Source organism: Ochlerotatus camptorhynchus, unplaced genomic scaffold, assembly GCF_037179485.1.
Source record: "Ochlerotatus camptorhynchus isolate MF236.1 unplaced genomic scaffold, CSIRO-AGI_Acam_v1.1 ptg000434l, whole genome shotgun sequence".
In the NCBI taxonomy this organism is placed as follows: Eukaryota; Metazoa; Arthropoda; class Insecta; order Diptera; family Culicidae; genus Ochlerotatus; species Ochlerotatus camptorhynchus.
Window position 1 is genome coordinate 7256337 of NW_027040920.1, and position 25545 is coordinate 7281881.

Sequence of the window (25545 nt, forward strand, 5' to 3'; positions counted from 1 at the left end):
GGATGGCCATAGGACCATCCTCCGGAAGATACGGAACATCCGTAAAAGTGATCCAGAGGTTTCTTATATCACAGTGTTTAAAAAAGAACTGCAGAGTTCTAGGATCAGTTTCACAGTATGATAAATTTACGGATGTGCCGGATCTTTTGGAGGTCAGTCTCATGGCCATCCGGATCCATGTTTATGTCACGACCCTAAATTCTATCTTAAATCGCAGTTCCAGAGTTTTCGAAAAAAAACCACGGTTTTGTCACAGTTTCATCGATGATCCACTTTTACGGATGATCAGGATCTTCTGGAGGAAGTTCCAATGGCCATCCAGGTTCATGATGATGTCTCGACCCTAAATTCTTTCATATATAACAGTTAGAAGTGTTTTCGACAAAACTACGGAGCTTTAGAAACAGTATAATGGATGGACCATTTTTACGGATCTTCCGGAGGACTGTCCCATGTTCATTCGGTTCCATGTTTATGTTAAGACTCCAAATTCATTCTAATATCACAGTTCCACGGTTTTTCGTTCTTGGATCAATTTTATGGCTTACAATCGGGCTAAGGCCTTGTTATCCTCTGCTGTCCGAAGAAGTCGTATCCACTCTACTAGATCCATGGCCAGACTTCGCCAGCCACGTAGTCTGCGAAGGGTCCGCAGGTCGCCTTCTACTTGGTCGATCCACCTTGCCCGCTGCGCGCCTCTTCTTCTTGTTCCTGTTGGGGCGCTTTCGAGAACGATTTTCACTGCGTCGTCGTGCGGCATTCTTACGACATGCCCAGCCTACCGTAGTCGCCCAATTTTTGTAATGTGAACGATGGATGGTTCTCCCAACAGCTGGTGCAATTATTGGTTCATTCGCTTCCTCCACGTTCCGTCATCCAAGGGCGCGTTTGTCCTCCACGAGCATAGTCACGGTCTCGTGGCTGCAGACGACCACCGTTCTAATCAGCGTCTTTTAGATAGTCAACTGCGTGGCGAATTTTATTCGACCGGAGTGTCCTCCGGAGGCCAAAGTAGGCACGATTCCCTGCCATAATGCGTCTTTGAATTTCTCTGCTGGTATCATTTTCGGCGGTCACCAGTGAGCCCAAATACACGAACTCATCGACCACCTCGATTTCGTCACCGTCAATCTGAACTCGGGGTGGGAGGCTATCATTGTCTTCCCTTGAAGCTCTTCCTTTCATGTATGTTGTGTTTAATGCGTTGATGGCAAGTCCAATCCACCTAGCTTCAGCCTTCAGTCTGATGTACGTTTCCGCCTTCGTCTCAAAGTTCCGTGCCATGATGTCGATGTCATCGGCGAAGCCAAGAAGCTGGATGGACTTCCTGAAAATCGTGCCACTCGTGTTTATCCCTGCTTTTCTGATCACACATTCTAACGCAATGTTGAATAGCAGACACGAAAGTCCATCACCTTGCCGTAACCCCCTTCGAGATTCAAAGGAACTCGAGAGTGTCCCCGATACTCGAACAACGCACATCACTCGATCCATCGTCGCCTTGACCAATCGCGTCAGTTTATCTGGAAATCCGTACTCGTGCATAATCTGCCATAGCTGATCACGATCGATTGTGTCGTATGCGGATTTGAAATCGATGAACAAATGATGTGTAAGCAAGTTGTATTTGTGGCATTTCTGCAGAACCTGCCGAATCACTAATATGAACCCATGAATCCCTGCTGGTATTGCCCAAGAAATCTCTAACAAATGGTGACAGGCGGCGGCGTATAATTTGGGAGAGTACCTTGTAAGCGGCGCTCAGCAGTGTGATCGCGCGGTAGTTGCAGCAATCCAACTTGTCGCCATTTTTGTAGATTGGGCATACGACACCTTCCATCCACTCATCCGGTAATATCTTCTCCTCCCAAATCTTGACAATTACCCAGTGCAGCGCTCTAGCCAGTGCTTCACCACCGTATTTTAATAGCTCACTTGGTTGTTGATCTACACCAGTTGCTTTGTTGTTCTTCAGTCAACCGATCTCCTCCTCAACTTCTTGAAGATCAGGGGCCAGTAGCCTGTCGTCTTCTGCACGTGCTCCAAGGTCTATTGCCGTGCCACCTTCGTTTTCTGCTGCATCACCGTTGAGGTGCTCGTCATAGTAATGCTTCCACATCTCAATTTTATGGAGTGACCATTTTACGGATGTTGTTGATCTTCCGGACGACGGTCCCATGGCTATCTATCATGTTTAAGTCACGATCACAAATTCATTCTTATATCACATTTCCTAATGTTTTTGGAAAAACAAACTGCGGAGTTCTAGGATCAGTTTCATTGATTAACCTCTTTTACGGATGTTCTGGACTTACCAGAGGATGGCTCCATGGCCATTTGGGTCCATGTTTACGTCATGACCCCAAAATATTTCTTATATCGCAGTTCCACATGCTTTCGAAAAAACCGAAGAACTCTAGGATCAGTTTCGAGGATTGACCATTTTTAAAGATGTTCTAGATCTTGCGGAGGACGCTCCCATGGCCTTCTGGGTACATGTTTATGTCACGACTGCAAATTAATTTATATATGACAGTTCCAAGTGTTTACGAAAAAAAAAAACCGTGTTCTAGGATCAGTTCCATACATTGATCACTTTTACGGATTTTTCGGATCTTCCGAAGGACGTTCCGATGGCCATCTGGGTCCATGTTTATGTCACGATCCCAAAATCATTCTATTATCACAGTTCCTAACGTTTAAAAAAAAAACACGGAGCTCTAGGATCAGTTTCGTGAATTTTCCACTTTCATGGATGTTCTGGATCTTCCAGAGAACGGTCTCATGGCCATCAAGGTCCATGTTTATGTCACGATCCCAAAATCATTCTAATATCACATTTCCTAACGTTTTCAAGAAAACCACGGAGCTCTTAGATCAGTTTCGTGAATTTTCCACTCTCACGGATGTTCCGGATCTTCCAGAGGACGGTCTCATGGCCATCAAGATCCATGTTTATGTCACGATCCCAAAATCATTCTAATATCACAGTTCCTAACGTTTTCAAGAAAACCACGGAGATCTAGGATCAGGAGAGTGGATTTACCACTTTTACGGATGTTCCGGATCTTCCGCTGGACGGTCCGATGGCCATCTTGGTCCATGACACAAATTCATTCTTATATCACAGATCCAAATATTAAAAAAAACGCGTAGCTCTAGGATCAGTTTCATGGATTGATCACTTTTACGGATGTTCCGGATCTTTCGGAGGACGGTCTTATGGACATCCAGGTTCATGTTTATGTCACAAGCACAAATTCTTTCTATCTTCACAGTTCCTAATGTTTTCAAGAAAACCACGGAGCTCTAGGATCAGGATCGTGGATTTACCACTTTTACGGATGTTCCGGATCTTCCGCTGGACGGTCCGATGGCCATCTTGGTCCATGACCCAAATTCATTCTTATATCACAGATCCTAATGTTAAAAAAAACAAAAGAGCTCTAGGATCAGTTTCATGGATTGTCCACTTTTACGGATGTTCCGGATCTTCCGGAGGACGGTCTTATGGCCATCCAGGTACATGTTTATGTCACGACCCCAAATATTTGTTTATATCACAGTTCCTAATGTTAAAAAAAAAAAACCGCAGAGCTCTAGGATCAGGTTCATGGATTGCCCACTTTTACGGATGTTCCGGATTTTTCGAGGACCGTTCCGTCGTCTCTAGGATGCATATATAGGAACCATGACTGTATTCTGGCTAATTGTGAACATTTGTGCCCATTAATCTAAATTACAGATCTTGCGCCACTTGCAAAACCCTACAAACACACCTTTCAAAAAACGTGTAACAACTCTTTTCGCTTTTTAAAAAAGCAGACGACTTTATTTTTGAGTTTTTTGCAATTAAAATCATCTAGAAACCCTAGTAATTCTAAAGGTACCACAATTTTTGAAATTCATTAAGAAATGGCTAAGTTGTGCCATTGCAAACTTGCCGTTACACGTTTTTCGGAGGCATTGTATTCGGAGTGTTAAAAAATACACACAAACAGTGTTCTCCTACAGGCAAGCAACGGTCTCAAGTACTTATTTCTACGTAAACTTTTCTACCTTGACTTTTTCTAACTATGTATAAAAAAGGATGCGATCTGAGGATGTAATATCAATCAGTTGTGCGTTTGAAGAAGACAACAAGCAGAGAACTGATAGAGAATAGGTTGACAATTGGCTAGTTGGAGAATATCTGCCGTCGTTCGGCTATTCTGTTAACTTGTTGGCATATAGTGTATAGTGAAGTTTTTCGTAAATATATTTTTCATTTGCGTGCTGAAAAAAAAAAGTTGCAAGCTTAGTGCCTTCCTAACAATAAAGGAATTAAAGGATGCTTGAAAGAAAAAAAAACTTAACACATTTGGTAAATGACATAAGCATAAACAAAAACTGTTGCTATTTTTCAATACCTGGAAAGTCTTATTAAAATGGCTAAGAAAGACGTCGAAAAAAAGGAACACATTTCATGGATCATTGCGGAGTACCCGACGTATCAAACATATCTTTCTTCATTTGACAAGAAACATTTAATAGAAAATTCAGAATAGCAGCTATGAAAATGTAACAGATATACCATGCAATATTTATGAGAGAAACTGAGACAATATAAGACACTTCCATACGAGAAAGAAGACTAGCTTAGAATGATGGTAATAAAACCAAATACAGCTATTTATATGATTAAACCAGTCATCTAGGTACCTTTCGCATCTAGTCAAGGTAGTGGAAGGTGTCGTTAGGTATAATAATCTGCCCACCTAATAATATCCGGGTAGCGAAAAAGTAGTAGTATACCTGAGAGAGTAAATTAGAACTGTCAATTTCTTTTTGACAGTTTTGAAATTATGAGGCATAAAAAATGATACAAGGATTTGAATCTAATTTCCATTCTCGAGAATTTCGCGGAAAAAGTCATTGTTTACGTTTGCGACATTGGCTCTTATGAAAGGGTTGCATGCTCAGTAGTAGAGATGGTCGGGTATGGAAATTTTAATACTCACCCGATCCAAAAAATCCAGCTTAAACTGAAATTTTCGAAATGCTATTCAAAAGTTAAAACTATTTAATAACATATTTATTTTCGAATCATCATTCGTATTCAGTATTTTACAGAAAAAAGGAGTGAATATCTTTCCTTTATTTAACGTCGGTCTCTGTTCCGCAATCTAGTGCCAATCACCGACGGACATCGATTGCCATATCCATTGACGGCAATCGAATGTGCAGGAAGGCAGCTTCCACACCTGCGTAGGATATCGCACCCATTCAACACACATGGGTCGGGACCAACGGCTTTACTTCCCTTCCGAAGGAAGACGTGACCAGAGATTTTTATGCCTCAGAAAAATCCCACCGACCTCGGCTGGGATTGAACCCAGACCTATCGGGGTGTTAGAAAGCAGTCACGCTTACCAATACACCACCGGCGCCGGCTAAAAGGAGTGAATATGAGAGTAAACATTAATTACCGGTAGGCCAAAACCACTTATTCATGTATTGTATAACATTTTCACTTCAGACCTCCCTTATTTGTCTCAGGGTCCCACAAATGTTTGTTCGCTGATGACACAGGCATTTTCGCTCAAAGAAGAAGTCTTCGTGTTAGTTGCAGCAGACTGCAGAAATGTTTAGATATTTTCTCTTCTTATTTACCAAAATGGAAGCTTTCTCCCAACGCTTCCAAAACTCAACTTATAATATTTCCACATAAGCCTAGAGCTTCCTTTGTGAAATCTAGTAGTAGTCACATAGCCACTATGAACTGAGTTCCAATTTCTTGGTCAAGTCAAGTGAAATATCTTAGATTAGTATTTGACTAAAAATTAACTTTTAAATATCACATTTATGGCAGTCAAGCCAAATGTAATAAATATTTAAAATGTTTGTAACCTATTATAAACAGAAAATCCAAATCCAAAATTGAATTATTTCGTATTAGATCCTAAATGGTGGTTTAATTCGATATATAAGCAGGTTGGAGACAATTGTGAACAGTTTTAGAAGCCGACTCATCAATCTTCTATATTCCATATAGAACTCATGAAAAAAAAATCTAAGTCCCAGAAAGTCGATTTATGAAAAAAAAATTTTTCATGCATTTTGATGCCAAATGTCTTAAAAATGCCTGAAACGTCGAGATTTAGAGTTATCTATAACACTAAATCTCGACGTTTCATGCATTTTTAAGACATTTGGCATCAAATTTTTTTTTTGATTTCCGAAATTTCATGGGAGATTTTTGAGAGTGAAAAAAGTCAAACTTTGACGCGTTTGCGCCACCCCTAAATCATGTCCGATTGAGCTCAAATTTTGCATAGGTTCATTGTTCATGATTAGGAGCTGTCTCACCCCTGGTCCAAGGCTTTAAATATTTCATAAGTTTTAATTTTCTATGAGCATTAAAATTTACATAAACGTTAAACGAGGAAATTTGAAGATATTTAAGTATTTATTTTTCAGAGTTGGTTGGAAATGCTATCTAACATGAAGCTTTAGTGTGATCATTTATTAGCTAGAGAATGGTCTTAGAAGAGGGTTGGTAGATAGTTCCGTTCGAATACGGCAGTATGAAAATTGAATAGAAGTTGTGCGTTTGACTTTGTACTGTCGTATTAATGGTCCTTCGCTCATTTTCAACTTCTATTCAATTTTCATACTGCCGTATTCTCACGGAACTATCTACCTAGCCTCTTCTAAGACCATTCTCTAGCTAATAAATTATCACAATAAAGCTTCATGTTAGATAGCATTTCCAACTTACTCTGAAAATCGCAAACTTCACGTATGACTTAACATAAAACACTTTGAATGTATTTATTTTTGTTTGAGGTTCATGCAAATCGGAGAACGTAGCATCAAAAAAATGTTTTTTGCTGTTTGACCTGGAACTACTCCAATGCGCTTATGAACAAAGAAATGGAAAAATACGACGAAGTACCGTAAAAACCTGTGATTCAGTTGTGATTCTACCAAACATGCAGTATGCATCTTTTCATAGACACCTGCAGCTTTGTTTGTCTCTTGAACATATTGATCCTTGAACTACTGTTGAAGTGTAGCAACCTTCAACTGCTATATAGCACGTGACTTATTTAAAACTAACGCCAAATCTTCCGCAACTGCTGGACAGTTCAAGCAGCAAAAAATAACCTACCCACTTTACAGATAGCGGTGAACGCCCAACAATGCTGTATCGAACCAAGTGAAATTGTCCACCGAGAACGGTTGTGTATAGAAAAGTAAGCTTCAAGAGCGTGCAACAACCGAAAACAACCCATGTTGAACAACCCCATTCGGTGATTGTAAGCGATTCATATAAAAGCCTTCCTTCGCCTCCGCGCACAGTTTTCTCTAGTCAGGCCGATTTCGAGGGGAACCTCTGCTCCAAGCTGGGTGGTTGCAAGTTACGAGTGACGTAAAAATGGTGCGGTTTCCCGTGTGGTTTCGCTTACTGCCAACGGTTCTTGTGGGCTTGCTCTGCATTTCGTTCGCGGAAATAATGGCTCAGGAACCCAAACTGTTTCTGACGGTGAAAAGTGCTAGTTTACCAACGTTGAACCTACCGGATGCCGAGAGTGCCTATTTGATTGTGTCTGATTTGATGATAAGTCCCGAGGGGCAACCGTTGCCTTTCCTCAGTGGAGAATGTGAGTTTCTGATGAAGGACTGTTGGAAGTGATGAATGTTAATGTGTTTGTTTTTCCTTGTTTCGAAAAGTGGATCAGTCTTACTTCAAGAGGTTGCACAGGGATCGTCCCGGGGTGCAGTTTTTGGCATCGTTTGGCGGGACGGCTGTTCCTCCGGAGCTGTTTTCCCACCTGTCCGAGGACGATGGCAGGTTGTTAAGGTTCGTGCAACAGCTGGTGCAGTTTGCGAAGGAAACCGGTTTCAACGGGTTGGACATTTCCTGGATGTATCCAACTCAAGCGGATAACGTGAGAGAGTTTGAATAAGTTTGCCAGATGATTTTAACTAAGGGTTTGTGACCTGTTTTTTTTCTTCAGGTGAGTTATTCGCTGCTAGTAAGGCAGCTGAGAGCAGCCTGTGATCAGGAAAATCTGATTCTAACGGTGACTGTTCCGAGTAATCCTGCGGTCATTGGGAAAAATTACCCGGTGGAAGAGATTGCCAAGTCAGCACATTATGTGATACTGAGTACGAACGAGTTCAGAAAGTTAAAGAAGACTTCATTGATCGCGCCGTTGTACGCGATAAACGCTGGATCTTCCAACAGTGTGGTAAGTTGAGAACCCTGTCCCAATCTTTTCAGTAGGAAGTATTATATTGACATCCTTTTGTTTCTAGGACTTTCACGTCAATGCATGGAAGATGGCAGGCCTGGCTAGCGAAAAGATCGTGATCATTATTCAAACAACATCCTTGACGTACAAACTATTCCAACAGAAAGAATACCAACTGGGGACACCGGTGGTTCGATTGAAAATACGTCCATTTTTCAAGATCTGCCACAAGCTTTACAGTGGTTCGTTGGAGATCTTTGAAAACAACGCCCGCTGCCCGTATGCCTTCCGTGAACTGAGCTGGTACTCGTATGAGAACAAGCAATCGATCAAGGAAAAAGTGGGCTACGTACTGAACCAATACCTCGGAGGGATCGCCGTAGCATATTACGATGAAGATGACCCAACGAATCTATGCGGCGATGGACAGTATCCACTAACGGCGGTGGTCTTAGCTTCCCTTAAGGGATTGGAACTTCCGATTGACCAGAGACCTTCGGCGATTGCTCAACGAAGCATCCACAACGGAGATGTTGATTCGTATGAAGACGTTGTCGATTTGCATATGGTAGACGCTGGTAGCGCACATTCTACCCTGGCCGATACCCAAGTGCCAGACCCGGATGAGCCAAGCGATGAAGAGCTTCCACCAGAGGGTGATGATTCGTACAACAGCAAGTCTTCGTTTGTGCTTCGACAAATTCCAACTCTGTCGGAACCGCTCTGTTCGAGATGTTCACCGCCGGCAACAACTGCCGCTTCGGGTTATACCGAAATGCGAAAGGACTCTTCCGGGTCGAAACTTTTGTATTCTAAAGACCGTAGTTATGGTTGTGATAATTGCACGCCTTCGATCTTTCTCGTTGATTCGGATCATGCGCTGGCCAAGTTGACGAATCCTTCCGAGCACGCTGATGAAAGGCTCTTATTTTCCGAGAGCAGCAGTTCCTATGCCGGGAGCTGCAATCCACTGTTTACCGAACCGAAACCACCGGTGGTGGTCAAGCCACCTCCTCCAGAAGCACAGTATGACCCGGCACGATCACGATTGGGGATCATAGCTACCTGCTCGACCGGAAATCGTCCGTGTAATCCAAACTGTAATTCAAACTGTAATTCAAATTGTCCCTCAAATTGCAATTCCAACTGTAGGCCCTGCAACGGTCTTCCAGGAAGATGTGGATGCTTTCCTTGTGGAGGACACATTCCTCAGCATGATTATATGAACATGATGCCTTCCGGAATGGCCCAAACGACTCCGTGCCCTCAGGCTGCGTTTATGGAAATGTTTGCCAACATGCAGAATCTCGCGCGAGTGAACCGACATCTTGAGTCGCAATCGGTGGACAACCAGCTAGGCTATCAGATGTGTCCATACGATGGCATTATACCGGATCCACGTGATCCGCGGCACTACTTTCTCTGCCGTCAAGGATTGTAAGTGGCATTCTATTATCGGAATGGAGTTTGAATGTTAACCGCATATCTTTCTGGATTACAGGCCCATGAGTGACGAGAATCGATTTTGCTGCGCCAATGGATACATGTACGATCCGGACAATCAGAAGTGCGTGCCTGAAAAACAGAACTGATCCGCCGTCGTAATCGTGCCATTGGTGGTGGCTTGCTTCCTTTTCCGTAATTCTCACTTTTAATAACCTTCCTACTATTGCTATCTGCTGTCGTCTATTACCTACTCACCAAACATGCCACATGGGATAATGATCGCCAGTGATTGACCGTCATCGTATTTTGTTTTCGTTATTGTCCGATCGTGCTGCAGCCGTATCGATAGTCCATATAGTGTGTAAGTTACTCGTACAGGGGCCCTTGGAATTGAACTTTTTTTTTTTGCCAACACGAACCTCTAGCTGACTGTATTGTTGGTTGGTGTTTGTATTGGGAGTGTGCCGTAGATTTTTAGAAGTGTAGGTACTGAGTTGATAATCGTTAAGTTTTAATAAAGACGAATGTAGAATATGAAACGCTTTATGTGACCGTTGCCGTTAGAAGTTGATCGAACTTACCCTTTAGGATTTTTGGATTTAGTACCATGATGATGCGTCACTCAATTCGGATGCCACGGTGAGGATCGCTTGGGAGCTAATTTGCTGAGGGGTTCTATAACTTCATGTGGATTTGAAAATTTGCTCGTAGATGTGCTGTGGAGTAAAATAGAATGAGAGATTAGAGGAGTTAGAAAAGATTATGGAAATTTATTAGCAAGCAACAAGGACAAAAGGTTATCCAATGGATTGGATTTATAGAGCTGAAGTTAGACCTTTCCTTTCGTCAATTATCTGTGTACAGTAAGGACCCGATTTTGTCAGCCCCACTGAGCATCTGACTTTTATCTTTCAATAATTTCACATAAGCGTAATTTCAAATCTTTCTCGTTAATCTTCAAGATGAATGCTTAAGGGGGATTTCCGGTTCAATTGACCTAAACTTTGAATTTTTTTTCCAGGGAGCTGGTAAGAGTTAGAGACCTGAGTTTTTTGTCAAATCTTTATTCATTCTTGCTCTACAACTGGGAATTTTTTCAAGTCCAAAAATCCAAAATGGCGTCCAATATGGCGGCTGCCCGGCGGGTACTTCCCAAAACTGCGAGCAGCCTAGAGGTCGCAAATCGTCACCTAGAAAGAAAATCGGCTCAGTTTCTTGAAGAGTATAGTTTAGAGAATGGAATGAACTAGAATCCTTGAAAAATCTCAAAATTTGACAAAATGGCGGTAACTAGGTAAATGACTTTTTTTCAAATGCCCGCCATTTTGTCAAATTTTGAGATTTTTCAAAGATTCTAGTTCATTTCATTCTCTGAACTATACCCAGCAAGAATGAATAAAGATTTGACAAAAAACTCAGATCTCTAACTCTTACCAGTTCCCTGGAAAAAAAAAATCCAAAGTTTAGGTCAATTGAACCGGAAATCCCCCTTAAGGTATACCGTGTGGTGCTCGTTAATCGCTTACTTTACTCCCCTGATCGCAAGTCAGTCCCATCTGTAAAAAGCTATTTTTTTTCCAAATTCAAATTACATTTAATTTTAATCTAGGTGCTCCAGCTACTAGGCACAGTAACTTACCAGCCTTAATTGTTATGATATATATACCTAAGTGTGTTTACATCTGTTTCTGCTTTGGCAATTCAGTGTTTTACACACGTTTTCTAAACCTCCATGGCTGGTCTAAATACTTGTTTAAATATTAAAAGTTTATTTTTCAGGAAAAGTTTGGATTCTCTGTTTATAAGATGATACAAAATTTTATATATTTATTACATTTGGCTTCCCAAGTAACAAATCTAGAGCTGCTTGACTATATTCAAAATGTATAAAGGTTTTATTGCAACTACCTGTAGTTTTATGACGGTCAAATACAATGCAAGTCATGGAACATTCTCATAGCTATCTACAAAACCCCTATAAAGCTAATAAAAAAAAAACAACTGATGCTTATGCTATTTTCACTTATGAAAGGTTTTATGATTGCCTTGAAGTATAAAAAAAGCAAATTGAATTGCCCTTATAAAACCCAAAAATAAATCCTTTTATTGCTATATAAGTAAGCGCAATAAAACTAGTTGGCCATGAAACAGTTATTTAAAAACAATTATAAGCATTCAGTTGCAACTTGTCAGAAGTGTAAATAGGCGGTTTATTTTTAAAACATAGAAAGAATCAAAACTTTCCGGTACTTCCAAGCGGAGCGCAAAGAAAATCAACAAAATTTTTAGCATGAGCCCGTTTATTTGCTACAGTCAGCCGCAAACCTTCGTGAATAACTCCAACCAAGAAAAAAAATGCCGCTGCATTTTCTGCGGATGTTACAAAGAAAGCTGTATAGATTGTACCTCCTCACCATTCTGAACCATCTTCACTTTGAATGGACACATTGCTACACCAAAAATGTCTCTTATCAGATTTACAGTCGTGGATGGTCACAACAATTCAACAATCAGCATTGAAAATTTTCTTTCCATTTCTTTCATTTTTTTTTCATGGGGTGACACTGTCGAATCTTGGTCGAAATACATGGAATGGTGACAGTTCTAGGACAAAAAGTTGAAATCAAGCATAACTTTTCATAAAGTTTAATGTACCATTCAAAACTTTTCCAAATGTTTGTAAAATTCATCGGTTGCACCCGTAGAATAGGAATATACGTTTACACTTAAATAAAAAAAAATGAATTGCTCTTGTAAAAAGAAAATAGTGCTCGAAATAAAATCATGCATTATGCTTTTCTGTTCTGCTTCCATCCAATGTAAGCATTAGGGAAAATCTCTCTAATAAACCAAAAAAAAAAAAGGTGGCATTAGACATTTTAAGAAATTGCGCTTGGTGTTTTTCTTGCCTGCTGTCCTCTGTCGCCATATTGTCATTATGCACAAGTCAAATCCAAGAAATTTCAATAAAATAATGGCTAAATTAGAGATCCGGACTGATTTCCAGTGTGCATTGTTATGAATTTATTTATTGAGATCTATTTTCTGTAAAATTCCATCAAATTAATTTATTTCTAAAACTATTAAAGTGAGAACACGCGCAGACACGTCCGTATTGCAAATCGTTTATTTTAGAATGAATGGGAAAAGTACAGTACAGGCAGAGAATAAAAAGTTCTACACGGTGAGCGGAAACTACACCGAAGCTGCTTAAATTCTACTCTACTACAGATATAAAGAACAGATGAAGCACAGCTTACACTACTATCTCAACACTCCCTCTTAAGCTGATGCGTCCACCCCCATAGCAACTCGGTTTCGCTCCAGCTTGATCCGTTCAAGAGTCTTCGTTAGGCCATCTGCAATCTGTTGATCGGTGCTCACGTACTTCAGCCGAACGATGTTCTGGTCGAGGGCGTCTCGTATGAAGTGATGACGTATGTCTATGTGCTTGGTACGTGGCGTGTACCCTGCGTTTTTGGCAATGCATATAGTGCTTTGATTGTCGCAGCAAAGCTCGATGGTTTGATCCAGTCCAAGTTGTTTCATCAAACCACGTCACCACATGGCTTCCTGTACGGCGGCAGATAAAGCCATGTACTCGGCTTCACAAGTAGATAGGGAAACTGTGGGTTGCCGCTTGCAACACTACGACACCGCACCTCCTTGCAGCATGAAGATGTAGCCGCTAGTCGATTTGCGGTAATCCAAGTCCGAAGCCCAGTCGGCATCGGAGTAACCAATCAGGTCAGTACTACAACCCTTGGTGTACTGCAGCTTGAGCTTCGACGTACCTCGTAAGTACCGAAACAGGTGTTTAACCGCTTCCCAATGCTTGACTCCTGGATTCGTGTTGAAGCGACTCAGTTTGTTAACGGCGAAGAGGACATCAGGTCTGGTGCATTGCGCTAGATACATCAAACTGCCTACAGCCTCCTGGTACGGCACCTCTTTCATTTTTGCAGCTTCATCCGCGGTTTGCGGAGTCATCTCTTTGGTCAGCTTCAAGCTTGAGTTCATCGGAGTTGACACTGCCTTCGCATGTTGCATGTTGAATCGGGACAGCATCGCCTCGATGTATGCCTCCTGATCCAGAGCTACGGCATCGTTGTCACGAGTAATCCGTATTCCGAGACATGAACTTGCTGGTCCTAGGTCCTTCATGCAAAACGTGTCACCCAGCTTCATCTTGATCTCGGCAGTCCACGCTTTATCGTTGGAAAAGATAATCACGTCGTCTACGTAGATTGCAATAAATATCATCCGGTTGCCTTCGATGCGATAGTAGAGACACGCATCGTACTTTGACGAAGTCAATCCAAACCTTCGCACCGCAGCATCGAGTTTAGCATTCCATACGCGACTGGACTGTTTGAGTCCGTATAGAGCTTTATTCAATCGGCAAACCAGTCTTGACTGACGGGAGTTTTGGAAACACGGAGGCTGTTCCATGTAAATCTCCTCCTTTAATTCTCCCTGGAGAAACGCCGTTTTAGCGTCCATTTGCTCGATAGCCAGTCCATGCCGGGCGGACAAGGCGAAAAGGTACCGCAGGGAGCTATGACGAACCACGGGTGAGTAGGTCTCATCATAGTTCACCCCCTCTCGCTGCGAGAAGCCTTTTACGACTAGGCACGCTTTGTGTTTGTCCACGTTGCCGTTTGCGTCGTGCTTGGTCTTAAAGACCCATTTGCATTTGATCGGCTTCCGACCAGCAGGCAGTTCGGTCAAGGTCCAGGTGTCGTTTGCCATGAGCGCAGCATACTCTTCACGCATCGCTTGCTTCCAGAGTGCTGCGTCTTCCCGCGACAGTGCCTCTTGGTGCGTATCCGGATCGCCATTTGGTAGTGGTCCCTCAGCTACGGCCATGTCGACTGCGGTTGCGATACCACCGAACAGGCTTTAGGGTGTCAGCTGCACTGGTGTATCCAAGTTGTCCACGTTCGTATTAGCCTCCTGTAAACGTTGAGAATGCGGCAGACCTTTGTACGTAACTTGAAAGTCATTATACTTGCCTGGGATTTTGTGCTCCCGACCGCTACGTCTCAACACCTGTGACTGAGGTGGATTTGAAGTTTTGTGCGGTGGGAGCACAGGAGTCACGTCGATCACGGTTTCTTGTGAAATGTCAAAGCCGTTGAACTCTTCTTCGCTTCCACTTTCGTAATCCGTGAAGAACTCGTCTTTAGTGTCGTCGTCCTCGGTTTCTTCGACCAAGCGGTTGTCCGAACCTCTTGCAGCTGGCGATGAAGAAACGAACTCGAAGTCTAGCGGGACCAAGATCTGACGTTGCTTTTCATCCGGTGCGCTTTGTGTATCTTCGTCGATGAAACAGACTTCGCGGCTGGTGAACACTTTACACGACTGCGGAGCGTAGAGCCGGTATCCTTTCATGTAGTCGTCGTACCCAACAAAAATGGATTCCCAAGACTTGGGGTCGAGCTTGCGTCGCCATTCCTTGGGTATTTGTACCATTGGCTTGGTACCGAAAATCCGAAGATGTGACAAATTGGGTTTCTTCCCGGACCAGACTTGCTCAGGAGTAGAGTTGTGACCTTGAGTTGGGGATCGGTTCAGCAGGTAGACGGAAGTATGTACGGCCTCAGCCCGGAACGTCTTCGCCAGTCCTGCTTCGTACAGTAGGCATCGAGCGCGTTCAACTATTGAACGGTTTGCACGCTCCGCCATACCATTCTGTTCCGGAGTGTATGCTGTAGTCTTCTGGTGCTGAATGCCATGCTGCTTCAAGTACTTCTCAAATCCATCATTCACGTACTCCTTTCCGTTGTCGCTGCGAAGAACCTTGATCTTCCGCTCGGATTGGCGCTCAACCATTACGTGGAATTCTCGGAAAGTTCTCAAAACTTCTGGTCCCGATTTCGTTTTGAGGAAGTACGTCCACATCTTCCGAGACTTATCATCCACGAAGACGATGTAATATCTGCTTCCTCTAAGAGATTTCACCTCCATGGGCCCGCAAATGTCGGTGTGTACCACATCGAGCATTTCTGCTGCACGCGAACCTTCCTTGCTAAAGGGATGCCGCCCTAGCAACACACATGTTCTATAACAGTTTAAATAACCTTTGCATGACTGGATTTGGTTGGAAAGAAGTTTACTCAACATAAATATATTAATTGGTGTTACTTGGGCGACAATGTTTACCCATTGAACATACCTTGCAACCTCCCGCGTCTGTGCTGTTGATTGTGATTCCATCTACCAATCCGTTGGCTAGCTTTTGAACGCTCTTTAGGTTCAAATGTCCCAGTCGTTGGTGCCAAACCGTCACACTGGTTGCTGACAAGCAAGCCAAAGCATTCTTCATGTCCTGCTGCTGCTCGAGCGAAAACAATCCGTTTTCGTGCCTGCCTGTGACCACTGTTTTCCCGTCGCTGTTCACAATTTTGCATCCAGCGTTGGTAAACACAACCGTATATCCCTTGCTGACGATCTGGTTCACGGAGAGAAAATTCACTGAAAGATCCGGGATCAGTTGGACATCGTGTACCGGAATACTGTTCTCCTGACAAGCTGGCTTCAACGTGGCCGAGCCACTTGCCGTTACCTTCATCCCGTTTCCATTAGCAGCGACAACTGACCCAGTCGCTGGCTGCAAATTTTCCAGAAACTTCGGGTTATTCGTCATGTGCACACTTGCACCTGAATCGATGAACCACTCTGATGCCTTCGTGGATGAAAAGGTTGACAGCACCACGCAGAAAGCATCCTCCTTTTTGGCACTCCTGCAATCACGAGCAATGTGTCCAAACTTGTGGCACTTTCGGCATTTTGGTCCTTTGGGGGGATCACTCCTCGGCTCGTTTTGCTGCTTATATTTCCCGCTGCGTCCAGCTGCTCCCGTCCGTCGACTAGCAGCCAATGCCGCATCTTCAGCCGAACATTTTACCTCCTGCAGCAGCTTTGTTTTTATTGCGTCCCCGGTAATCGGCGTTCCCGAGTTCTCCAGAGCCATGATCATCGGGTGATATTCGTCGGGGAGACCAGTCAGCAGCAACGTTCCTATCCATTCATCGGAGATCGGGAAATTTATCCCGTTCAGTTGATGAGCAGTGGTCATAATCCGGTTGACGTAATCGTCCATTGAGGAGCAAGCAGACAGCTCTGTTTTTACAAACTTGTGCAACAATCCGACCCGTCGCGTTAGACCTGTGTCGTCGAATGCACTTTCCAGTTTGGCCCAAACTTCCTTCGCCGATTTCGCTTCCTTCACGTGGACATAGTTAACCGGGTCGAGAAGCGAAATTTTTTTTTTTTTTTTTTTTTTTTTTTTTTTTTTTTTTTTTTTTTTTAACTCTTTATTTGTTCCAAATTCAAAATAAATTACATTTCATTTTTAACCTAGGTGCTCCAGTTACTACAGTAACTTACCAGCCTTAATTGTTATGATATATATCTAAGTGTTTTTACATTGTTCCTGTCTTGGAAATTCAGTATTTTAAACAGGTTTTTTAAACCTGCATGTCAGTATAACAATTGATAGCTTAAAACTAAATAACTAAAACTAAATCTTATCTAAGTATAAAGGGAATTAATCGTTGCAATTGAGGATTGTAACGATTTTTGCCGGAAATTATTAATTATTTTGTTGGACATTTGTGCTAAAGTCTCAACATTCGAAATTCTATGTACTTCGGTAGTACTGTACCAGGGAGGCAACTTCAAAATCATCTTCAGAATTTTGTTCTGAATCCTTTGAAGTGCTTTTTTCCTGGTAGTGCAACAACTAGACCATATTGGCACAGCGTAAAGCATGGCCGGTCTAAAAACTTGTTTAAATATTAGAAGTTTATTCGTCAGGCAAAGTTTGGATTTCCTGTTTATAAGAGGATACAAACATTTTATATATTTGTTACATTTGGCTTGAATGCCCTCAATGTGATCTTTAAAAGTTAATTTATGGTCAAGTATTAATCCAAGATATTTCACTTGGTTTGACCAGGAAATTGGAACCCCGTTCATAGTGACTATGTGACTACTACTAGGTTTCAAAAAGGAAGCCCTGGGCTTATGTGGAAATATTATAAGTTGAGTTTTGGAAGCGTTGGGAGAAATCTTCCATTTTTGTAAATAAGAAGAGAAAATATCTAAACTTTTCTGAAGTCTGCTGCAAATAACACGAAGACTTCTTCCTTTAGCGGAAATGCCTGTGTCATCAGCGAACAAAGATTTGTGGCAACCCTGAGGCAAATCAGGGAGGTCCGAAGTGAAAATGTTATACAATATAGGCCCAAGAATGCTACCCTGAGGAACTCCTGCTCTAACAGGTAGTCGATTAGATTTGGAATTTTGATAATTTACCTGCAGAGTTCTGTCAGTTAAATAATTTTGAACTAATTTCATAATGTAAAGTGGAAAATTAAACTTTTTCAATTTAGCAATCAAACCTTCATGCCAAACACTGTCGAATGCTTTTTCTATGTCTAGAAGAGCAACTCCAGTTGAGTGGCCTTCAGATTTGTTTGAACGAATTAAATTGGTAACTCTCAAGAGTTGATGAGTAGTTGAATGCCCATGGCGAAATCCAAACTGCTCATCTGCAAAAATTGAGTTCGTATTGATGTGAAGCATCATTCTATTCAAAATTATTTTTTCAAAAAGTTTACTTATTGAAGAAAGCAAACTTATTGGACGGTAGCTAGAAGCTTCAGCTGGATTTTTATCCGGCTTCAAAATTGGAACAACTTTTGCATTTTTCCATTTATCAGGAAAGTATGCCAAATGGAAACATCTGTTAAATAATTTTACCAGGAAAGACAAGGTACTCTCTGGGAGTTTTTTGATGAGGATATAGAAAATTCCATCATCACCTGGAGCTTTCATATTTTGAAACTTTTTAGTTATAGACCTTACTTCGTCCAAATCAGTCCCCCAGGAATCATCAAAAATATTTTCCCGAGAGAAAATATTCCGAAAATCCCGAGCAACCTGATTCTCAATAGGACTAGTAAGACCCAAACTGAAATTATGGGAACTCTCGAATTGCTTAGCAAGTTTCTGAGCTTTTTCCAAATTTGTGATCAAAATTTTACCACCTTCTTTAAGCGCTGGAATTGGCTTTTGAGGTTTTTTCAAAATTTTTGTGAGTTTCCAAAAGGGTTTGGAACTCGGGTCTAATTTAGAAACATTATTTTCAAAAGTTTTGTTCCTCAGGGCAGAGAATCGCTTTTTAATTTGTTTTTGCAAATCCCGCCAGATAACTTTCATGGCAGGATCGCGTGTTCTTTGAAATTGTCTCCTACGGACATTTTTAAGACGGATTAAGAGCTGAAGATCATCGTCTATTATAATTGAATCGAATTTAACCTCGCATTTTGGTACTGAGGCAGCTCTTGCTTCAACTATAGAAGTAGTCAGAGATTCAAGAGCATAATTAATTTCATCTTTGGTTTGCAAAGGAATGTTTGAATCGAAGTTATATTCCATAAATGTTCGATATTGCTCCCAATCAGCCCTATGGTAATTGAAAGTAAAGCTGTTGGGATTAGAAATTATTTCTTGGGATATTTCAAAAGTTACTGGAAGGTGATCAGAACCGAAGTCAGCATGGGTAACCAATTGGCTACAAAGATGACATGAATCAGTTAAGACCAAATCAATAGTTGAGGGATTTCTTGCAGAAGAAAAGCATGTTGGGCTGTTTGGATATTGAATAGTGTAATAACCTGCAGAACAATCATCAAACAGAATATTACCATTGGAATTGCTTTGAGCATTATTCCATGAGCGGTGTTTTGCATTAAAATCACCAATAATGAAGAATTTAGACCTATGACGGGTAAGTTTCTGGAGGTCACCCTTGAGAAAATTCTTTTGCTGGCCTACGCATTGGAATGGCAAATAGGCAGCTATAAACGTAAGTTGTCCAAATTTTGTTTCAACAGAAACTCCCAAAGTTTCAAAAACTTTGGTTTCAAATGAAGAAAGAATTTTATGCTTGATTCGTCTATGAATAATGATGGCAACGCCACCACAGGGTCCATCAAGACGATCATTTCTATAAATCAAGTAATTTGCGTCCTTCTTAACCTTATGGTCAGGTTTAAGGAACGTTTCAGTTATAACGGCAATATGCACGTTATGAACTCTCAAAAAATTAAATAGCTCGTCTTCATTATCTTTAAGAGATCGAGCATTCCAATTTAAAATGTTTAATGCTTTAAAATCCATTACTGAATTTTAAAGTCATGACAATATTATTAGCAAATTTTACTCCAGTTTGAATAGCATCAAACATGGAGTTAGATTTAAGCATATCAGAAATCATGTCAATTAATGAATTCTGTAAAAATTCCATTTTAGGAGCAGTAATGCTTCCTAAGTCAAAATTGTCAAAATTTCCGTTAGAACGTTGGTTAGTATTTTGATTTCTACCCGTTGCAATAGCAGCATAGGTAGCTCCATTAACTCGCTGAACATTGTTAGCAGCGAGGGGAGTAGGTACAGATGAAAAATTTGAAGCAGGGGTGATATTTGTACCTACGGGTACGAATGTAGAATTTGTTCCTCGCTGACCGTTGTTAACAGCAGAGGAATTTATACCTGGTCGGAAACGTGGAGCGTTTCCTACCTGTCGGTTAGAACGAGATTGTAGGATCGCTTTGCGAGTCTTACATTCCCAAAAATTGGATTTGTGGTTTTCACCACAATTTGAACATTTAAATTTCTTAGGATCTTCCTTCACAGGACAGTCGTCCTTTGCGTGAGAGGAATCACCACAATTCATGCATTTAGCTGGCATGTAGCAATTTTTAGTTCCATGACCCCATCCCTGGCACTTACGGCACTGAGTGAGGTTTTGAAAATTTCCTCCAGTCTTCCTGAAGTGTTCCCACTTCACTCGGACATGGAGCATAAGGCTAGCTTTTTCTAAGGCCTTAAGGTTGTTTAGTTCACTAGACTTGAAGTGAACTAAATAAAAATCATTAGAAATCCCGTTGCGCGAATCGCCAGGACGGGATTTCATTTTCATTTTGATTACTTGGAGTGGCACAACTCCAAGTAATTTTGCCAGTTCATCTTTGATCTGATCCAGGGATTCACCACTGGGCAGTCCTTTCATGACAACCTTGAACACACGTTCAGTTTTGGTGTCGTAAGTAAAAAATTTGTGCTTCTTCTCAGTAAGATACTTGAGAAGACATTTAAATCCGTCCAAGGTTTCAGCCAATACACGGCATTCACCCCGACGTCCAATTTGTAGTGAAAACTTAACTTTCACGAAATTCAAAAGTTCCATGCGAAGAGCATGAAAATCGGTAGTGGTTATCACAATAGGGGGAATCTTTTCCTTCTTGGCATTAAGCCGGGAAAGTTTACTAGAATTTTTCTTGGATGATGGATCATTCTCATCATCCGTGAGCAAATCAAATTGATTACTCAAATTAATTTCTTCAGAAGGGGGGTCAAGAGTTTGCCCCTTTCTTTTGCGTTTAGGCGCCATGGCGGCAGTAAATTTTTTATCCAAATCGACTTCCAAGCAGATTACTATAAGAATCTGAAGGATCGAAGAGGAATTTTCCAAATCGATATCCAAGAAGGATTACCTCGGGTAGGGTCCAAACAAGGATCGAAGAGGAATAAGAGGAGTTGAACAAGGTAGAAAATTTTTACAGGTTGAGCACTGAAAAGTGCTGTTTAAATTTGTTGTAGCTTTAGGTAGTAGTAACACTTCCTTAAGCAAAAAGCAAATAGATCCGCACGGCAAGAGAGCACGATGCGGACTGTCGAGAAGCGAAATGATTTTTTGCTCTCGCACGGCGATCGCAAGCAGCCTCAACAGCTTCTTCGGTTCCGTCCTCCTGCGCCAGCACAGTTTCCGGATCCGCTTCCAGGCATGTTTACCACTCGCGTACCGTAGAAAAAAACTTTTTCGCACTACGAATAAACTTTCGTGAATAGGCCCATAACCTATTAAAGAAAGAACACGCGCAGACACGTCCGTATTGCAAATCGTTTATTTTAGAATGAATGGGAAAAGTACAGTACATATGCAGAGAATAAAAAGTTCTACACGGTGAGTGTAAACTACTACGAAGCTGGTTAAATTCTACTCTGCCACAGATATAAAGAACAGATGAAGCACAGCTTACACTACTATCTCAACAAAAACAATCTCTTTTGTTAACTTGAATTATTTTGGAGGCGCATTTATTTAACGCTCATATTATCCCAATATACACGACAAAATTTCAAGCGCATATGTTTTGGAACTTCTAAAAGGGCATATATTTTCTTTAAGATTTTCACTAATGTCGCCATGAAACAAAATTGATTGCATGGTGATTTTGACACCAACACTCAAACCTACTTTTACAGCTAAAGATTACCATATGAAAAAAAAAGTTTCAGCAGAACAGAACAACAACAAGCTAATTTATGGCAGTTGCATTGATGCAATAAAAATTAAATTGGATTTATAACTGATTTTCACCAAAGTGAATAAAACTGCTTGCATGCAATATTATTCTTAAAGAGGCTATGAGAACCTTTTGTAGAGTATAGGGCTTTCTTACAAAAGGTTTTAAGACAGATTTATTGTGATTTTCAAAAATGCTTTATAAACCTTATCAAGAGTGCTCCACTAAGCTGGAAGACGATCTTATTTTTTTTTTTTATTAACTACTTTATTTGTACAGGCTCAATCGAATAAACTTTACAGAGCCGAGTTATCATTTTTGTTATACATTATTGATTTCTTATATTTAAAGTTAAAGGAGCTGGACCGGATACTCGCGGTTGTCTCGAGGTTAGTGGGGATTTACAATTTTTTGGATGGGAAAAGGGAGAGGGAGGTTTGAAATGTGGTTTACGATACAAATATTTAATTAATCCTAAAACATGAACTAATTTCTATTCATCTTGAAAACAAACATAAAAAAACCCACACGTACAAAATACAAACTAAACACAAGGTTAATAAAACTTACAATCTAATGTTAATATTCTTAAAGTAAACATATATGAGTTTCATAAACTCCAGATCGCGTCTAGCCAAAATATCCCGAACTGGAACATTAGGTTGTCTACCTCGAGCCCGAAGGGAATCGTACAGTTCAGATCTGACTCCGCGATGCTCAGCACAAGACCAAATAATGTGATCTGCGTCCTGGTAACCTTGTCCACATTCACAGAGACTGCTGTCCTTCAGCCCAACACGGAACAAGTGAGCGTTTAACGAATAGTGATTGGACATGAGGCGAGACATCATACGAATGAAGTCTCGACCCACATCCAACCCCTTGAACCAAGAACTCTTCGACACCTTAGGGATGATCGAATATAGCCATCGTCCCAAACTCCCTTCACTCCACTTATTCTGCCAGCTGACGAGTGACTGTTGACGATAAATGAAGAAAAATTCATCGTAGGCGATTTGTCGATCGTAAATATCGCCTTCCATAGCGCCCACCTTAGCAAGTGAGTCAGCCATCTCATTGCCCGGAATCGAGCAATGAGATGGGACCCATGCAAAGGTGATGACAAAAGATCTTAAAGATAAAGCACTTAAAAGCTCTCGTATTTTCATGAGAAAATACGAGGAGTGCTTTACCGGCCTCATAGAGCAAATAGCCTCGACAGAACTGAGACTATCCGTAAAAATAAAATAATGATCTGGTTCAAGTGAGGCGATCGTTTCTAGCGTATAATGTATTGCCGCCAGCTCAGCAACATATACGGAACAAGGAGCTTGAAGCATTCGAGAGGCGCTATGAAATTCGTTAAAAATACCAAAACCAGCGGACGACTCTATTAGTGATCCATCTGTGAAGAACGATCTTGCGGAATCAACTTGGCCAAACTTTGCAGCGTAAATTGACGGAACAATCATGGAACGATGATGTTCTGGGATCCCACGAATCTCCCGCGTCATAGATAAATCAAAACTAACTGAATTGCCGAAGTCGGAGAAGCATACACGATGAGGATTATGCTGTGAAGGGCTGACATCCTGTGTTATGTACACGTAGTACAATGACATAAAACGAGTTTGAGGGTTCAGCTCAAGAAGCTTTTCAAAGTTTTCGATTACCAGTGGGTTCATAACTTCGCAACGGGTGAGGAGCCTGAGGGACAATTCCGAAAACCGATCCGATAGTGGCAACATGCCCGCCAACACTTCTAGACTCATCGTATGAGTCGAGTGCATGCATCCTAACGCGATACGAAGACAACGATACTGGATACGTTCCAGTTTGATGATGTGAGTTTTAGCCGCCGACTGGAAACAAAAACTACCGTATTCTAAAACCGATAAAATCGTTGTCCGGTACAACGTTAGAAGATCTTGCGGATGGGCTCCCCACCACGTTCCGGTAATTGTTCGGAGAAAATTGATCCTTTGTTGGCATTTTCGTCTCAGATACTCAATGTGGGATCTCCAGGTGCATTTGGAATCGAACCAGACCCCAAGATATTTGAAGGACATAGAATGAGTGATCGGTTTACCCAAAAGTTGAAGCTTTGGTTGTGCTGGGCTATGCTTCCTAGAAAAAACGACCAACTCAGTTTTCTCCGTGGAGAATTCGATACCTAGCTGAATAGCCCAAGTAGACAAATTGTCTAAGGTATCCTGTAAGGGTCCTTGCAGGTCGACCCCTTTGGGCCCTGTCATAGACACTACGCCGTCATCTGCAAGTTGTCTCAACGTGCAGTTGTCACTTAGACAATTGTCAATTTCTCTGACGTAGAAATTATACAAAAGGGGGCTTAAACATGAGCCCTGGGGGAGACCCATGTAACTAAATCGAGAAGCTGTAGAGTTTCCATGAGAAAAGCTCATATGTTTCTCTGACAGCAAATTGTACAAAAAGTTATTTATTAATGGAGAAAGGCCACAAGCGTGGAGTTTGTCTGAAAGGACTTCAACGGATACTGAATCAAAAGCCCCCTTGATATCCAAGAATACAGAAGCCATTTGCTCTTTTTTAGCAAAAGCCAACTGAATTTCTGTGGAAAGCAACGCGAGACAGTCGTTCGTTCCCCTGCCCCTACGGAATCCAAATTGAGTATCTGAGAGTAGGTGGTTCGTCTCAACCCATTTGTCCAAGCGAAAAAGGATCATTTTCTCCAACAATTTTCGAATGCACGATAACATCGCGATGGGACGATACGAGTTATGATCTGAAGCGGGTTTTCCAGGCTTTTTAATGGCTATAACTCTCACTTGCCTCCAATCATCCGGAACAATATTGAGCTCCAGGAACTGACAAAACAAGTTCAACATGCGCCTCTTAGCGACGTCTGGGAGGTTCTTCAACAAGTTGAACTTGATTCTATCAGCCCCCGGAGCCGAATTGCCACACGAAAGGAGCGCGAGTGAGAGTTCCAGCATTGAAAAAGGCTGGCTGATCTCGTCTACAGAATTCGTCGTTTCGCGAGGAATCATCTGTGCCGGCACGGAATCAGGACATACTTTTCGCGCGAACTTGAGAATCCAACGATCTGAGTACTCCTCGCTCTCGTTGTTCGAAGACCGGTTACGCATCCTTCGCGCCGCGTTCCAAAGCGTATTCATCGACGTTTCGCGCGATAATCCGTCCACGAATTGCCGCCAGTATCCGCGTTTCTTGGCTTTGATGAGGCTCTTGAGTTCGCGTTCAAGAGCCGAGTACGCTTCGAAATACACGGGTGTTCCACGTTTCCGGAAAAACTTAAACGCGTCGGACTTTTTACGATAAACCTCAGTGCATTGGTGGTCCCACCAAGGGGAAGGAGGTTTCCTACGCAAAGACGTTCCAGGAACCGGCCGAGTTTGAGCTCGAAGCGCGCTATCCAAGACCAAATTGGAGAGGAAGTTATATTCCTCCAACGGTGGAAGCCCTTCTACCGACGACAC

At 41.8% G+C, this 25545-nt stretch overlaps 2 protein-coding genes across 2 annotated transcripts in view; one reads left to right on the forward strand and one right to left on the reverse strand.

Annotated features, from left to right (window-relative positions):
• LOC135711702 (putative inorganic phosphate cotransporter) overlaps positions 1-25545 on the reverse strand; it is a 62320-nt gene that overhangs the window by 17380 nt on the left and 19395 nt on the right. The window contains exon 2 of the mRNA XM_065234655.1: positions 10268-10402. Coding sequence (XP_065090727.1) covers positions 10268-10295 — 28 coding nt within the window. The 5' untranslated portion in view covers positions 10296-10402. The remainder of the gene's footprint in view (positions 1-10267; positions 10403-25545) is intronic.
• On the forward strand, positions 7499-9866 carry LOC135711609 (endochitinase-like). The gene is made up of 5 exons (XM_065234479.1): positions 7499-7646; positions 7708-7934; positions 8004-8237; positions 8305-9677; positions 9742-9866. Exons 1-5 carry the CDS (start codon positions 7499-7501, stop codon positions 9830-9832), a joined length of 2073 nt encoding a protein of 690 aa, XP_065090551.1. The 3' UTR covers positions 9833-9866.

What these genes read in the sequence shown, in the direction of transcription:
- LOC135711609 (XM_065234479.1), top strand. Translation starts at nt 7,499, where the DNA reads ATGGCTCAGGAACCCAAACTGTTTCTGACGGTGAAAAGTGCTAGTTTA. An exon ending in GCCTTTCCTCAGTGGAGAAT is followed by an intron (nt 7,647 to 7,707) that starts GTGAGTTTCTGA and finishes GTTTTTCCTTGT; the next exon opens with TTCGAAAAGTGGATCAGTCT. An exon ending in TTTCTCTGCCGTCAAGGATT is followed by an intron (nt 9,678 to 9,741) that starts GTAAGTGGCATT and finishes TCTGGATTACAG; the next exon opens with GCCCATGAGTGACGAGAATC.